A 16,594-nucleotide genomic window follows, 5' to 3' on the forward strand; every position below is an offset into this window, starting at 1 on the left:
CACAAGTCTGCTCTCTTCAACACAGACGTATGGGAATCTTCTCAAAATTGTTATGTATTCTTTTCAAACTACCTCTGACAACCAGTAAAACGTACGGCTTCACTTTTCTGTACAACTTTCGGTTTGACCGCGAGTGGTCACATACAAACTGTATGTGGACAAAGGCGAAACACTCCCAACGTCTCATCAGCATTTCCCATACTACCGGTCAGAATTTAAAGCACAGACTTGCTGGATAAATATTAATAAAACACACTCAAATCAATTAACCCGTTTTGACCGGCATGTGCCAGCCTAATAAAAGTGACCACATAAATGTTGTGAACACTGTTGCATTGTGGGACCCATGATTGACGCAGCGGCCATTTTCCCGCTGGACGCTGCTTCCCATTGTGGATACGAAGAAGAAAATAGAGAGAAGCGAAACATTTCTCACGACTTCTACTCACTTTCCCCTTGGGTAAGCCTCTCGAAATATGTCACTGTGTTTGTGAATGAACTTTATATTTTTGAGTTGTAAATGTGTGTATTTATAGTCACATTTAACAGACAATAACCTCTAATTTTGTCGTGTGGCAAAATAACAAACACGGCTGTCGAAGCGACGGTGAAATGCAGTCTTTTCTGCAGCCGCTCAGATGAGGGGAAATTCTGTTTCAAATTATGCGCCGGTTCAGCTCGGTTCTACGCAGCCGTTAGGGACCGTTCAGCTTTCCTATGCCTATCTATTAGTTCCTTGAAATGTCTTCTGTGTCGTTTTCTTATTTCCCGATACGCTGGAAGAGCGGTTATCTATAAAATTGAAGTTGTTTTTGTGGTACTCCTTTGCTCTTCTGCCCTGGGTCTTTATCCCGTTTGCGCATCAAACCGCCGCCATCATCAGAGCGGGGTAGGCGGACCTAGCAACAGTGAAAGGCAGCGGTAGAGCCCGCCGACTGTATAGACTCTGAATGCTGATTGGCTCACACGTTATATTTTTGGATACGTATTGGTCTACCAGCCTATAGTATCGTCGTTCATCTTTGATTGATGTTTATCGGTCTTATTGTGTTAGGGAATGTCGTGTATGTTTACTTACTCAAAAAGTTTACTTAATTCAAGTTTCCTGTTCTAATTGGAAAAACTACTATATAATATGTATCTGAGATTTAAAAACACAAGTACCTTTTTGAGGTTAATAATCAATATTTAGGAAGCGTCTTCCTCAACAGTGGTATCACCTTAACTTGAGAAATATCAGACCAACTAAATAAAGTAATGAATGCAAAACTGTTCTTTCTGTCTGTTACCACGTGTGCATTATTGTTGCCACAAATGCCTTCAATTTAGTCCCCTGAGTGATCAGGGTAAAGAGAGAACAAAAAACAAGAGGACTTAAGATGATATCTCTTGGCCATGGAATGAGTTGTGCATATTAAACCAAAGCAAAGTCCTTATAGGAAAGTCACGACCCCGGGGAGTAACTTCAGCTAAAAAGACCAGGTCCCTATCTACACGATTGGCGAGAGAGCCATAACTTCACTTTCAGTGGTCACTGGGACATCATAACTACATGTCTTGAATCACCAGTCAAACCTGATAGAAAAGGCTTAAAAAGTTTGCTGACTTTGCCCCAAAATAACTTTTAAAACGCCTTTTTTCTACAGCTAGTACTTCGACTATCCATGCACAAGGTTTCGCAACAGCACAATTGGCTTGACATGTTTCCCATTTGGCTGTTATGAAGTAGACAATTGGCTTTTGGGAGGGGGGAGGGGCGGATATGTGTCATACAATAGCCATATTTTGTGTTAGGGATTTTTCTATTCAAAATGATCTAAGTGGTTTGTCTCCTCTTGCTGAATTATTTATCCTTTCTTTTCCATCTTCTTCAGGTGATCTTTAGAAGCCATGGCCCGTACCAAGCAGACTGCCCGTAAGTCCACTGGAGGCAAAGCCCCACGTAAGCAGCTGGCCACAAAGGCTGCTCGCAAGAGCGCCCCTTCCACTGGTGGTGTGAAGAAGCCCCATCGCTACAGGTGAGACAGGCAAAAGCCGCTCCCAGACAAGTGGTTTCACTCTATTTTAGGCCAGATAGAAATCCTAAATTATGAGTGACAGACATTTTTACAATTGTAGGGTCAAAATTATTTGGGAAAAAAATTAAAACATTTCTACAAAGCAAAAAAAATTCTCATACCCTAGATTGTAGACTCTCACTACACCAGCTGTAGGTGTCCTGCTGTGGGTAGTTTGGCTTTTAATGTGGTTGATATAAAAAAGATTTTCTACAACCAAGTTCTGCTTCCCATATCTTTCCACATAATTAATTATTTTTCATGTATTGTGAAGGCCTGGTACAGTGGCTCTGCGTGAGATCCGTCGTTACCAGAAATCCACTGAGCTGCTGATCCGCAAGCTGCCCTTCCAGCGCCTGGTGAGAGAAATCGCCCAGGACTTCAAGACTGATCTGCGTTTCCAAAGTGCAGCCATCGGAGCTCTGCAGGTCAGTATTACAGTCAATTCACCTTGTGCAACTATATGTTTATTAATTGTTAATCCCAGGTGTAAATTCAACTGTATCTAAATATGATATTGTGAAGCCTGGGCATTTTTAAGGTGAAGATAAAAGCCGAATCTTTGCATTTTTAAAGTAGAAGTAGAAAATATTTATAATGTAAAGATATACCAAAACAACAAAGGATTTTTGCACTTGAATTAGCGTGCATATGTTCAAAACATGAGTTGTATCTATATAACTCGGTCTACTGAAAACTTAACTGTGCATACAGTGTGTGCATAAAATTTGTAGGTGCAGGGACTGACAGCTAGGGCTTCACCTACCATTTTACTTTTGAAATAATTTAACTGATTATTTTTTTTGCTGCATAAATACATCATGTAGTATTGGAAGAGTGTATAAGATAATGACAAATGCCCATATTAAGGTAGAAAATAGGCTGTGTGCCCTAATTATCTGTGTAACCTAAACTCTGCTGAGAGCTGTTTGCTTCCTGTTTTCTTTCTTTGCAGGAGGCCAGCGAGGCCTACCTGGTGGGTCTGTTTGAGGACACCAACCTGTGCGCCATCCACGCCAAGCGTGTCACCATCATGCCCAAAGATATCCAGCTGGCACGTCGTATCCGTGGAGAGCGTGCCTAAATGCTCTCTCCTCCTCTTGGTCTTTAATCTTTTCACTTCTTCCTGCCCTTCCTTCACCAGTCTGTCTCTCCGTCCCTGTGCCCGCCCCTCACTTGCCCCCTTCCTCCCTTTCTCCCTGTGTTAGTAGTGTGTAGAGGAAAACTGATTATATTATGAATAAATAAAGTGTATAGTCGTGTTTTTCTTAGTGCTCTCGGCAGCAGACATCTAGGGTACTCTCTTTCTGTGCATGTACCATCTCTTTGGTGATGAGATCTCCTCAAGCACACGTTTCCTAGTCTGCACTGTTTCTACTCTGACTCTGTGGGGTAATGGATGATTTGTGGATAGGATGAGGAAAAAGATGGACTGGAACAATGCAAATTTGGGAGGGACAGAAAGGAGGAGAGGATGGTTATTGTCTGCTGGGGGACCCTTGTCTCTTTTTCTGCAGCAAGGTGCTAGAAGAACTTACCTAGTCCTCTTCTCGTGCTTCCTCTACGCTGCCAGCCTCCACTCAGAAATGTGCAGAAACGAGAGCGTTAGTCTCTGCTCATGAAAGCCGGGGCTGGAATTTTTGTCCCTGCATGTGTCTGCATGAGTGCTGGCTCTGATCACCACAACAAATTGTATACAATCCATTGGCATCCTTAGAGAAGTTGATTTATGATTACCATATTAATCATTGCTGTCATTCGTCATGTTAGGTTTTTTTTCCTTCCAAATAAGTCTCATGCACGGGATTTTTTTTTTTTTTTTTTTTTTTTTTTTTCACTTCAAATTGTTTGTGGATGACATGGAGATGGGGGGATGAATCAGATTAAAACACTTATAGAGAACAGAAAGTTATTTTTTTCTACTGAAATGTGATGCTACTGTCTTGTTTTGGCACCAAAGTTTGATCCTCTTGTAGATGCTCTCTTCCTAACCGACAAGTGTTTAACCTCACCTGTTTTTGTGGTGTTCAAATTGGTTTCATCTAATTATTTAAAGCCAAAGCTTGAGAGCTCAAGGATGGTGTCAGAGACACTTTTTTAACAGTGGCTCATTTTTTTAATAAAGGACCTTTTTATAACAAAGGTTCATCAAGGTTTGTAATGTTCTCTAAAACCAAAAGCTCTCAAAGTGTGAAAAGGATTTTTTTTAAAAAACAAACAAAATAACTGATTAAAATGTATTGTAAATCAGTGTTACATGACAAATAATAATGGTCATGTTTTCTGTATACGTCCCCCCTGTGCTTCTGTTTTTTTTGTTTTGTTTTTTTGTTTTGTTTTTTTGTTTTTTGTTTTTTTTTCCTCCGGATCAGTTGATCATCTGTATACCGTTTCTCAGGTTGACTTGTCACCCTTTTAACTTAATTTTTATTTTTTGCTCTATTTGATTTTCTTCTTTTTTTTTTTTTTTTTTTTTTTTTTTTTTGGAAATGATGATGTTTCAAATAAACAATGTTTGTAATTTCCAGATTTGTCATATAAGGTGGTAATAAATGGATGTTACACACACACACACACACACTCCCCTGTCTCTCCCCATATTATATAATAGTTATGGGTTATTGTAAGTTATTATATTTACAGTTAAGACAAAAGCTGAAACAAGGTGATTTTAATAGGATAAGGATCACTGTTCCTCTATCTGTATACCTTCACGATAGTTATACATGTATATGTATATGTATGTATGTATGTATGTATATATATATATGTGTGTGTGTGTGTGTGTATATATATATATATATATATATATATATATATATATATAGTTGTATGTATGCATGTGTGTGTATATATGTGTGTGTGTGTATATATATGTGTGTGTGTGTGTGTGTGTGTGTGTGTATATATATATATATATATATATAAAATATATACATGGTAAATGAAAACAATCCATGATAAACATACTGTAAATTAAAGTACTAACATTCCAAGATTCAACTAGATTTCATTGCAATGGCAACAACCCTTGCAACTGCAAAATTAGCTCCGTAAAATCTGTTTAATTTTAAAAGAGCAGCTAAAGAAAGAGCTACTCTCAAATGTTTGGAGGGTTGGAAAAAATGCTACAAGCCTGTTGCACATGTTCACACACCAGGAACAGCCACTCCCAAATCATCAAAGACACTGAATATGAGAGTGTATCACTCTTGTGGTTTCTTGTACTAGATCCATTTTTCTAGCTCAATAAACACATCTCTCTGTATGTTCTATGAGATCAAGGTTTGGAACCCTAAAGTGGAGTGAGACCCTAATCTCACATTGACGCCAGTTATACCACAAGATGGCAGTAAGATACTGTGTAAATTAAACTGTAATAGAAAAATACAAAAATAGGACAGTGTGATGTATAGGTGTTAGATGAATGATACATTTAAAATATTTCTGTGTATATGTATGGAAATATGTATTTACCCACAAATAATATTTGTACTTTGAACTAATATTCATCCAATTTACCTCTGTCCTTTTAACTGAATTTAACAGCAACCCTACCACTTACACATTTTCTTCTGATGATAAAATACTTCTCTGCAGTGATCTCTTTACCCATTGTCCTCTTCTTGCTGGATAATTTTTTATGAACCTCTCTGTCTCACACACACAAACCCAAACGCACACACAGATACAATTAATATCCCTTTCTGGACTGACATCATTCCCCTCGTCAGTGTTTAATTTCATCCTTCTACTTCCTTGATTAAAACGGATAAAGCCATGCCCTCAGCTATATTCATTACAATGAAATACACACACACATGTTCACCCATGTCACTGTGGCCTCAGCCATACTCATTACAATGAAAAACACATAGACAAACAAACATTTAATCAAACACCAGCCTTTAATCCTGTTGTTTTGAATGGGCACCACGGCTTCGGTGGTATGTACAAGCACAGTCATGTACACACACAAACAAACAGTCAACCAGTCACTTTGCCGGGGTGACGGCCCAGCTCTGCATCCATCCAGTAAAAGTGTTGTGAAAATCACATTTCAGGTTGCTGTCATTCTGATTAATACAGTAGCTTGAATGTTTTTATTGAGCCAACAAATTCAATCGGTCAAATCAATACAACCATTATACAGGAAAGAAGGGTCCGTGCCTTCATCGACTTCATCTGTCTTTTTCCAAATGTGTGCATTTAAGTCACTTTTAAACTTGATGTTTCTTTAACACTGTTAAATAAAACTTAATTTGAGACACACTGTAGTACTGTACTTTATTTTACTATTTGATATATATAAATCAATATATATATATATTTTTTTATTTTTTTTCCCCCCAGGAGGTTAGGTCAGGTTTTGCAATCGTACGATTACCACTTGGAGTGGCAGAAGCTGGACGTTTCAATCATTTATCCAGCACTTTTGGTTACTGTGACAATAGATATACTAAAGATCAGCCTTACACCTTCCTTTTTATTTTCCACCTATAATCACGTATGTTTACTCCACTATCTTTCCATGTCCCTGCCCAAATACCCCCAGTTGGCAACCAGTGGAGTTGGGTATATGTCTAGCTGTTATCATATAATTGCAAAAAGGTTTCATTCATTATATATTACCTGAAAAGGTTTATAGTTCTACCAACTGGTATGAAAATGTCACAAACCAAGCCAATGACAAGCCATTCATGTAGTAACTCTTCTCTTCTCTTCTTTTCACTGAGGAGTTGATTTTTTAACTGTAAAATGTCTCACTAAGTATGTATCTTAGTCTCTTTTCTTTAAAAAAACACAAACCTAAGCAATGTGTATCAAGATTGTTTGTTGATGGTATGTGTTTATGTTTAAAAAATAACTATTGATATATCCAATGTGTTGTTATTGAATTATTTAAACTAAATCTATATCAATTTCAACCTCGAAAATCCCGTGTCACGTGCGCTGTACCCCAGTCCTGTCACAAAATGATGCACATTTTACAAGTTTACAGTGAAAACTGGTTTCACACAATTAACCAGTTAATTATACACAAAATAATTTCATTTTTTGGATTAAAAGAAGAAAAAAAACCCAGCTAACTCCTAGCTAATCTAACTGTAGGATTACATAGCGACATATCAAAAGAAGCATTTCTTTCCGGATTTGGACCTGAATATTGGCATGTGGGACTAGGAGAGCCAGACGTTTGTTGCTCTGAATGAGCCTTAATAATGATGAATTGTGATGATTGGATTATCTACCATAGTTTGGCTGAGCAGAATATATTTTCCACCAAGTCTTTGGTTTTACAATTTACAAGCTGTGCTTTCACCTCAAAATTAGTAAAATAGGAAAAAACAGGCCTATGGTTGCCTTGTGGAAAATTGTAAATTATCATCACTGGATCAAAACCTCCTTTTTTAAATTTGCCACTACGCCAGTTAATGCAACTTGAGCCTCTCTGGTTTTTTATGTGCACATTGTATTTTATCTTTGTTCATCAAAAACATGGAGTCATGAAGTAAAGGAGCATCATGTGAGACTACGAGGATGTAACCGCTCATAAGCAGTACTCTGCCCTAATTGCTGAGCATATAATGGACCGTTCATGCCCACGCAGATAAATAAGTAAGTGCATAGGTATTTTTTTTCTAATTATATGTCTTTGTCCGTGTGTGTGTGTGTGTGTGTGTGTGTGTGTGTGTGTGTGTGTGCGTGTGTGTGTGTGTGTGTACACAACTGTGCGTTCACCTTCCCCAAGGTCTGCGTAGTGGTGCTCCATCTGTGGCACTCAGGGGATTACAGCCAATCTGTCTGTCTGCCGCTCAAAGTGCTGACCGTCAGACCAGCACCAGATTAACACAGTGCTGGGATTGGGAGGGGTGTGGGGTTGGGGGACGGCGGGTGGAGCATGAGTATGGAGAGATAGGGGTTGGGTGGAAGAGAGAGGTGGATGGATGTTCAGGAAGAAAGAAAGAGAGAGAGATGTGTATGTGTTGGGAGGAGGTGGGGGGTGGAGAGGGGGTTAGGGGGCAGGTTGAGAGGACGACCCCAGATTAGTACAAAACTGGTACAGTGTGTGAGTGTGTGTGTGGTGTGTGTTTGTGTGCGTCTTTGGGAAGGGAGGGGGCTGATAGACATCGAGTAGAGATGGACAGAAGGGGAAGAATGAAGAGGGACAGATGTATATGGTGCGTTGATGGATGGGGGTCGCATTTAATACAATACTCCAGTGGAATGAGGAGTTGCTAAAGTAGTTTTTAATAGACAGGAATTTATGAGTGCTGTTAAGGTGGAGGAATAGCAGTAGGTAGAGCTACAGGTGAACTTTAAAGCTACTGCTTCAGATCCACCTAAATCTGTAAATGTTCAAGCACTGTCCCCTGTTGACACAAATGGGAAGAGGAGCTGGAGACCATATTCCATATGATTATCAGAGTGCTGATCTTAGTAAGATTTATGGAAATCTTCCACTACAGCTTTAATGTGAGCAAAAATATTCCCCAAGTGCAGACAGTTGCATTATAAAGGCCTCAGTTTGTTCAATTGAAAAAGGTTTCAGTATGTGTCCAAGTGTCTAATCAAAAGCAAAAGTGTTATTCCTGCTCTGAGTGTTGATAATCAAAGGCATTGTACAGAGGAAAACGGTGCACAGTCCGACAACATATGTAGATAAAAAAAAATGTGTTTATACTGTACCTGTTCTGGTTAGCTGTCACTGTAACTTAGGGCAAAGAGTCTGAGATGGGATGAATGGTACAAATAAGGATGATGGCGCACAGTTCCAGACGGTCTTTCCTTGGAAGCAGTCATAGTGTCGCAGTCAGGTGTACACACACAAAGGGATGGAAGTAGTTGTGTGAAGAATTAAATAAAGAGCTTGAGAAGAGCTCAGACCGTGCTTTACTTTCACACCTCCACACACCTGAGCAATCCCCGTGTGAAGTGGGCGTGCTTTTTTCCGATCATCTGCTTCAGAAAATTAAAAAAAATTGTAGGACTCAATGGGCCAGGGGCACAAGTGTCTATAAAGTATGTGTCCTGAGTAACAACACTCAAAGGAGGCCGAAACACCTGCTGTCACAGAGACGACCAAATGAGGATCTAGCACACACATTTGGACATCCTTGATTTGATATAGAAGATCAATCCCCGCCTACTTTCACACTTCTGCCAACCTTGCCTGTTGCTACATGAAGTTGATTTTCATATTGTCTTTACCACAAAGGTACAACTCGTGCTCCACCCTTAGAGAGGAGGTTTTGGAGGCTTTGATATGATCCAACAAGCACCATGTTTGAAGCATACAGCGGCCTTAAGCATCTAGAAAGCCTTTTGCTAATGTAACTTCTGTCAACACACCCTGCACTCTTTTCTAAAATTTTCAGTTAAGCATGCAAAAGATTACATTACTATTATGTATGATGGTTTTAGAGCAAGTACGTAAGCTAGTCAGAAGAGAACCGGATAGTTCTTGAGATTTGAGAGTGTACACTGCATTCATTAACTTATTGTCAGTCGATTTTGGCCAAGGTAACGTCAAAGTGTAACAGGTAAGGTTGACAGGAGACAAAACTTGTAAGACCAAGGAATACACAAAGTGATACCTACATGATGTTGTCTTGCGACAAACAAAAATTAAAATCATCGGGTAGTTAACATCAGTGCTAACTAAACTGAGATTAGGATGGGTTCACCCTCATCTGTCCCTGTGGAGTGAGGAGACAAAGTCCATGACTTGCACAAGATGGGAAAGAAAGGGGTGTGTGTCTGTGTGTGTGTGTGTGTGTGTGTGTGTGTGTGTGTGTGTGTGTCGTGTGTGTGTGTGTGTGTGTGTGTGTGTGTGTGTGTATGGTGGAGATTGTAGTCATGGTGGGAGGCTAGGGGCTTGGACGGGGGGGGGGGGGGGGGTGAGTGGGTTCAGACTACATGAGCGCACCACTGAGATTATTGTGTACTAGTGCACAAAGGAACATGGTGAGTGTGTGGGGGGGTTGGGTGGGGGTTGGGGGGGGGTAGGGAACCTGAGGGTGGGGGTGTGTAGAGAATTGCTCCCAGGGATTAACCGTGTTCAGCCATTAGCACAACCTGGTAGTCAACTAGCAACACAGCAGGGTTCAGTACAGCCACACACACTGACTAACAAGAAGTGCAGTTAGAGATGAAACATACAGTTATGTGTAGTCGGAAAAACAAGAAAAACAAGACAAAAGGTGCTAAATACTAAGGTCTACATGTAGGGTTAGCACAAGTGACCCTTTCATATTATGCATTCATTTGATTCAGTGTTAGTTGCAATTTATCACCTAATAGTCTTATGGCACTTATGGCAAAAACAGTTTGTACAGTGTGTGATTCCACTTGCTATTCTGTAAATCCGGTGGAAGGGTTTTATTTTAGAAGTGGCTGTGTAACTTTTAAGTTCACGAGAGATAGGCCCAAAGTAGGCTGTTAAGGTCGGGGCCTCATAAAAATGTAGGAAACTCATACTATCAATATGTTCTCTGTATAAACACGATGGGGTCAAGACTTTTTGTTATGACATGAAATAGTGTACGCAGCAAACAAGCTAGCTAGCCGTTGTGCAAAAATACTGTAACTTGCTACACAACAGAGTAAAAAGGTTTCCCAACTAGCCTGTTACACTGGTGTCTGACTGAGGTCAGTTACAGCAGCCCAAGTAAAATGTATCTGATCTGGCCCCAGTAATGTCCCAAACTGTAAAAATCCAAAACACCAACCAAGCCTTGAAAACATGTTTTGTGTCTGCTCAAGTCACCTCAGGTCCTCTGTTAAAAGTTGCACCAGAACACACCGCATAGACTACGGCTCACGGCCAGCTGACCGCCCACGTGCAAGTATGTTCCCATCTATGAAAGACAAAATGATCAAAAGGCTGTATTCCTCTATTTTAACAGTGTCAAACGCAGTGTTAAAATGACCTGTGATGGCCCGGTCAGGTTATTCCCTACGGGAACATGGGTCAAAACCTAAACATATGAAGAGGATTTTACAAAAATCATTGGAATAAACTGGAAAACTGTCATGCATGAGGGACATGGCATGGGAGATAATATTTGTGGTTTTATCTTATCTTTTAAGTGTTGATAAACTAGTTAAATTTTTTAAATATACATCTAGTCCTTCGCGCTCATTGAAAAATCCCGAATCTCCGAGTATAAATATGCAAATGTTTAATTTCAAAAGTTTACCTGCTGTACACAAAGATGTGGCCTCCTTTACTGAAAAGTCCATGTTGGACCACGATTGGCTGAGATTTTAAACTGAGATCTAAGATGAGCACGGAGACACTCTCCCCCCTTCAGCAGGTGAATGTGAAAACAGCCTTCTAGTGTCAAGCTCTGCACAAGCATCATTCTGCACAGTGAAGGTCAAACATCCAGGCGAAGCAACAAAGAGCAAAACAGACTTTTGAGTGGGAGAGGGACTTTAAGTGTGCCATTAGGAGTGTCATTGGACCGGTTTCATTCATTCCTCCTCATTCCAAACCTCAGTCTTTCTTGCTGTTCACGACTGCATTGTACCAGTGTGTGTCCCGATGTGTGTGTATGTGTGTGTGCTGGCCTTTGTCTCTCAAGCCATGTGCCTCTCTAGTCACACTGCCACCAGGAACAAGAGGGGAGGGAGAGCAGAACATACACAAGACTTTGCGGACGCACACACACTCACTGTTCATGGTTGTCTCTCTGCAGCTCCTCCTAATGATCAACTTTAGCATTACATGACACACACAACACAGCCAATAGCACATGTGAATACTAAACAAATTTAAAAATTCACAAAATTACTTGTTGTACTTTTTGCCATTTTTGCCAGAATATAATTTTTCAAAAAAACTGCATTACAGGTATATGATGAAAGAAAATAGGAAATTTTCTGCTATATAAACAAAAATAGGAAAGTGTGTGAATTTTTACTTTTTTGTTTGTTTTCTTAAACTTTTTACGAGATTCTATGGAAACACATTTACGACACTTGAAACAAATGATTAAATAATCATTATTAAGTCATTTTTAAAATACTTTTTCTTATATACCCATACTTATGACATAATAACTCATATCAGTGAAAAATAATTATGTAAAAAAAAACTTGGATGGTTGTTGTTTTTTTTAAGTGGCAGAAATGGGCCGTCATAAGTTAGTCATGGTTAAGAATTTACAGTACTGTACACGATATTTGGACAAACATGTTAATGGACACTGTGTTATAACAGTAAGATTTGCAAATGATGCAAGACATGAAACCGATTCCAGCTCTGAGGCCTTTGTTTTGCTACACAGAAACTCTGTTCCTCTACAACAAAGATATAGAAATGCATGTATGATTATATCTTTATATAGTCACACACAGTAAATATTTGTGTGAGGGACTGGCCAGCTACCAGTCACAAACAGACTGGCTAATGTGTTTGTTGTTGGCAGGATGCAGACAAACCAGCATGTAAATAGCCACTGAGTCACGGAGATGAAACAAACATGTTGACTTGTTGTTTTCAGAGGGCGTGTGTGTGCTCGTACATGCCTGTGTGTGACTGCATGTGTGAGGGCATCAGTGTGTGTCTGACTAATATTTTGTAACTTCGTGGAGGCGCCCCCTGACCCCTGACCCCATCAGTCTGTGATTGGTCTTTGGCTCCGCCATTGGGGATTAGACCATGTTTCCCCACTTTCCATCCCCTGTTTCTCTCTCTCTCTCTCTCTCTCTCTCTCTTCTCTTTTCTATTTCTCTTTCTCTTTCTCCCCACATCACATGATCCGTTACATCACGGGATTGAGGTCAGAGCTGGATTAGGGCGAGCGAGCGAGAAAGGCAACGCTGGAATTACTGAAAGTGAGGGAGGAGAAGTGTGTGTGTGTGTGTGTGTGTGTGTGTGTGTGTGTGTGTGTGTGTGTGTGTTTGTTTGTTCAGATGGCCCGCATATGAAGAGAGGAAGAGAAAGAGAGAAAAGAAAAGAGAGATGGGAGATAGTGAGAGATTGCAACAAAGAAAGAGGAGCGAGTGCAGGAGGGCAGGGGGGGGTGAAGATATGCAGGGGTTTATACTAAGAGCAGAGCAGGATTGAACAGTGCAGAGGTCCTGGTGTCATGTCTGATTATCTAACTGCAGTAAGTGGAGCTCTTTAAGAATAAAACATTTGTAAAGTTGTTTTTCAGAAGATGAAAGATGCAGTCACCATGGAGTAAATCAGATGAAGACAACAGCGGGGGGAGTGTAGTGGAGTGACAGGGGCAAAGGTCAAAAGCTCATGCTGGAACTCGCAGACTCCACTGTAAGCGTGTCCCCTCACTCAGAGGGAAGGAGTTTCTTTACGGTGATGTAAATGTAGTGCCTCTTTAGTTTTTTTTTTTTTTAATATTATCCCCATTGCATACAATAGCCTATAATCTATATTAAGTGATGATAAGGGAGAACAAAGTAGAAAGTCATGCTGTTTTCTTAATTTGTAAATTAATTCATCATGCTTTGATAACAATCAACATGATGAATTATTATTGATTCATTTTGTTTCACCAATGACCGAAATCAGGGGTTCCCAGCCTTTCTGTCCTGTGACCCCTCATCGCTGGGTGTAACCTGTTCAACCAAAGAGTGATCCCGAAGAGATGAATTATCCAGTCGAAAATGGAAAGGAGTGGAGGAAAGTCGAATAAAATAAACACCATTTTGTCTGTGGTGGACATGTAAATTTATTTCCTCCTTTCTATACTGTTGTTCAGTTCATGACCCCCTCAGATTTCTTTTGCAACTACTTGTCGGCGTCCTGACCCCCAGTTTGGGAACTTCTGATCTACTTTAAATAGAAAGAGAAATTATCAGTGAAGTGAGCACGTACCTTGCCACCACATCTCTTCTTCTAGATCCCTCCTCTCTATGTGTATCTTTTACCACCTTATTTCATCAGCGGTTTCCGGTCTCTCAGTCCTTTCTCTTTTTTTGGTGGGTTGCATGTTGTTTTTGATAGTTGATAGTTATAAACGTTGATGACAGAGAGTGAACAGAGGTAAAGTATTACATAATGAGGTTTATTTTTGTGGTCAGTTCGACACATCCTGGATAGAAAAATGCAATCCAGAGCAAATTTGTACAAGACGGAAAAACGAAAGAAACAAAAAGTATCTGATACCGTTAAATTACACCACAGTGTTTTTGTCTTGGTAAACACTTGGGATCCTAAACTGACCGCGCACTGGGACGTCAGAGATCAGGTCGAACCTGAGAAAGCTGGACTACAGATGAGCGTGCATCACACTGGCATGAATCTGGAACTGGAGGACCTGCCTGGTCCTGGGGCTCCTCTGGCCTGCAGTGCAACCAAGGTAGAGACAGCCACACGAGCAAGGAAATATGGCTCTGACATTGCTCTCTTTAGGGTTTTTTTTTAATTTTGATAATTTAAAGTGAAAAGAAATAGAGCACATGAAACCCTGGTGAGCAGCATCAGTATTCCTTTACTTTTCCTTTAAAACCTTAAGTTTCATCTTCCTATACTACTTGTACTGTACATGCTGATGTTGGTGAACTTAATCTGCGTTATGTCAGGGTTTTGTTGGTTTTTTTGTGTTTTTTTTTTTTTGTGCTATTTTTCTTCGCAAGAGGTCAAAGTTTAATTAACGCTGTTTCATGTCCCATGATGCACTGGGCCTGTGAGAGCATCTGTCACAGAGGGAACATTGGAACCAATTTGTCATCTGGAGAGGGAAAAGGCCTTAATCCTGCAGATGAAACGAGAAATGTCCAGAGAAAGATGGACATATAAGTGGAGAGATGATGAGGAGAGAGTGACAGCATGGAGAAGAAGAGGAGGAGGAGGAGGAAGAGGAGGACGAGAAGGAGGAGGAAGAGGGAGACAGTAATCCTGTCTAATTCACTTAGTGTTGCGCTGAGGGAGCAGGACACTAAGAGGATTTGGGACATTCTCTAAATTAGATCAGCAAGAATAACAAACTGCAAGGAGAAGAGGAGCGGAGGGAACGAGGGGGGCACACAGTGAGAGGTGGCACGGAGGAAGGGGCGGATGAGGGAGGGTGGCATGAAGCAGGGGAAGACAGGTGCATGTGAAGAAAAGGTAGAAATAGACGAAGACATAGGTTCAACCCATCACGTAAATATGGAATGAAGCTGCTGATGGGAGGTTTAAGGAAGAAAAGGTCTGTTGCCAGTTTGAACCATTTTGACAAGACTGTTTTCCAACTAATATTTACAGTAGCTGCCTTTGAGCAAGGCACGCAGTCCCTAACACGGGGAAAAAATGGTCCGAAGCAAATAAAGGGGAGATTGATGGGAAATTATCAAAATGAATGGTCAGAGAAGCACAATCCACTGATGCAAAGAATTGCCACCTGTTGGCTTAAGTACCTGAATCAACTGTCTCAGTGTCTCCGATCACATTTGTATTTGATACCCTGAATAGCACCAAACCACAAGCGCTCCCATAATCCAGACAACTGTTTTTAGTCCAATATATCATTAATCTGTGGCGCTAAACTCTGACTTTTACTATTAGTGATATTAACTAGGTGTTAAGTTGTAATCTGCAGTAAAGCCCTTAGCAGAAGTGTATGCTGAGGTTGACAGTGGCTGGTTGATCCATTCATACTGTAATACTGATCCTGTTACCACTACTAGCTGCAGATCACTCTCACCTACTTACACAGCACTACTGTGTGATTACTGCACAAGTACAAATCTTATTTGATGATTTATGCAAATTACTGCATTGTTAAATGAATTATCTGTATAAGGATTATTTCATGATATCCATAAATGTATTGCTAAGCCAGATTCAAAACAGTTTGGATGATGGTTTCTCTTTGTTCAGTGTGGACATAATGAAAGACCACTGATAATTGTTTTTTATTATTATGATAACTGACTGTATCTTAAGGTACCTATTTTAACAAAGCTAATTATGTATTTGATAAGAGTGGAATGGTTTCTATCTTATAACAGTAAGATAGAAATATTAATGCAATACAGGATACTGAGGTTTCATCCTATAGTGACCATAATGTGGGTTTCCAATCATTGTCACTGGGAGAAGCCGAGTATATACTGTGCTGATCCCCAGGGCTGTTTACTGTTGGTCTACAGAATTTCCTTTATACAAAAAAAAAAACAAAAAAACAAACAAACTCTGCTACTCTCAAAATATGCTGATCAGATGTGTCACTGTTACTATTTAGTATTTATATATATTTTTCATAATATATAGTTTCTGCTCATACCAGAAAGAGTGATGACGGTATAAAGCTTATTTGTCTGCTGGAGAAACATCCTTTTCTTTACTCAAGAAGAACAAACAATGTGCCCAATTTCAGACTTTTTCTACTGATGTGGACTTTTCTGTGTCAAAAAGCACAGAAAAGTGTCATTCTTCAGGAGGAAATTGTGAGGCACGTTGTGATGTTTTGTCCACTCTGTATTATCATATATATGTATTTTAGTTTAATTAAGTGATTTTCCTTCATGTCCATGCCTCATGTCATAATTGTAGAACTGGCATGTGTGTGCAAAATTATGTC

The 16,594-nt window shown here is 39.9% G+C and overlaps 1 protein-coding gene across 1 annotated transcript; it reads left to right on the forward strand.

Annotated features, from left to right (window-relative positions):
- Positions 1 to 342: 342 nt before the first annotated feature.
- LOC120792563 (histone H3.3A) lies at positions 343 to 3,858 on the forward strand. The gene is made up of 4 exons (XM_040131830.1): positions 343 to 460; positions 1,875 to 2,018; positions 2,332 to 2,485; positions 3,013 to 3,858. The coding sequence occupies exons 2-4, from the start codon at positions 1,891 to 1,893 to the stop codon at positions 3,139 to 3,141; spliced, it is 411 nt and encodes a 136-aa protein (XP_039987764.1). The 5' UTR covers positions 343 to 460; positions 1,875 to 1,890; the 3' UTR covers positions 3,142 to 3,858.
- The last annotated feature ends 12,736 nt before the right edge of the window (positions 3,859 to 16,594 follow it).

This window comes from Xiphias gladius, chromosome 7, assembly GCF_016859285.1.
Source record: "Xiphias gladius isolate SHS-SW01 ecotype Sanya breed wild chromosome 7, ASM1685928v1, whole genome shotgun sequence".
Classification (NCBI taxonomy): Eukaryota; Metazoa; Chordata; class Actinopteri; order Istiophoriformes; family Xiphiidae; genus Xiphias; species Xiphias gladius.

Bases quoted from the DNA above. Each gene is read 5' to 3' on its own strand.
- LOC120792563 (XM_040131830.1), top strand. From the start codon at position 1,891: ATGGCCCGTACCAAGCAGACTGCCCGTAAGTCCACTGGAGGCAAAGCC. The intron at 2,019-2,331 runs GTGAGACAGGCA...TGTATTGTGAAG, and splicing joins AAGAAGCCCCATCGCTACAG to GCCTGGTACAGTGGCTCTGC. The intron at 2,486-3,012 runs GTCAGTATTACA...CTTTCTTTGCAG, and splicing joins CAGCCATCGGAGCTCTGCAG to GAGGCCAGCGAGGCCTACCT.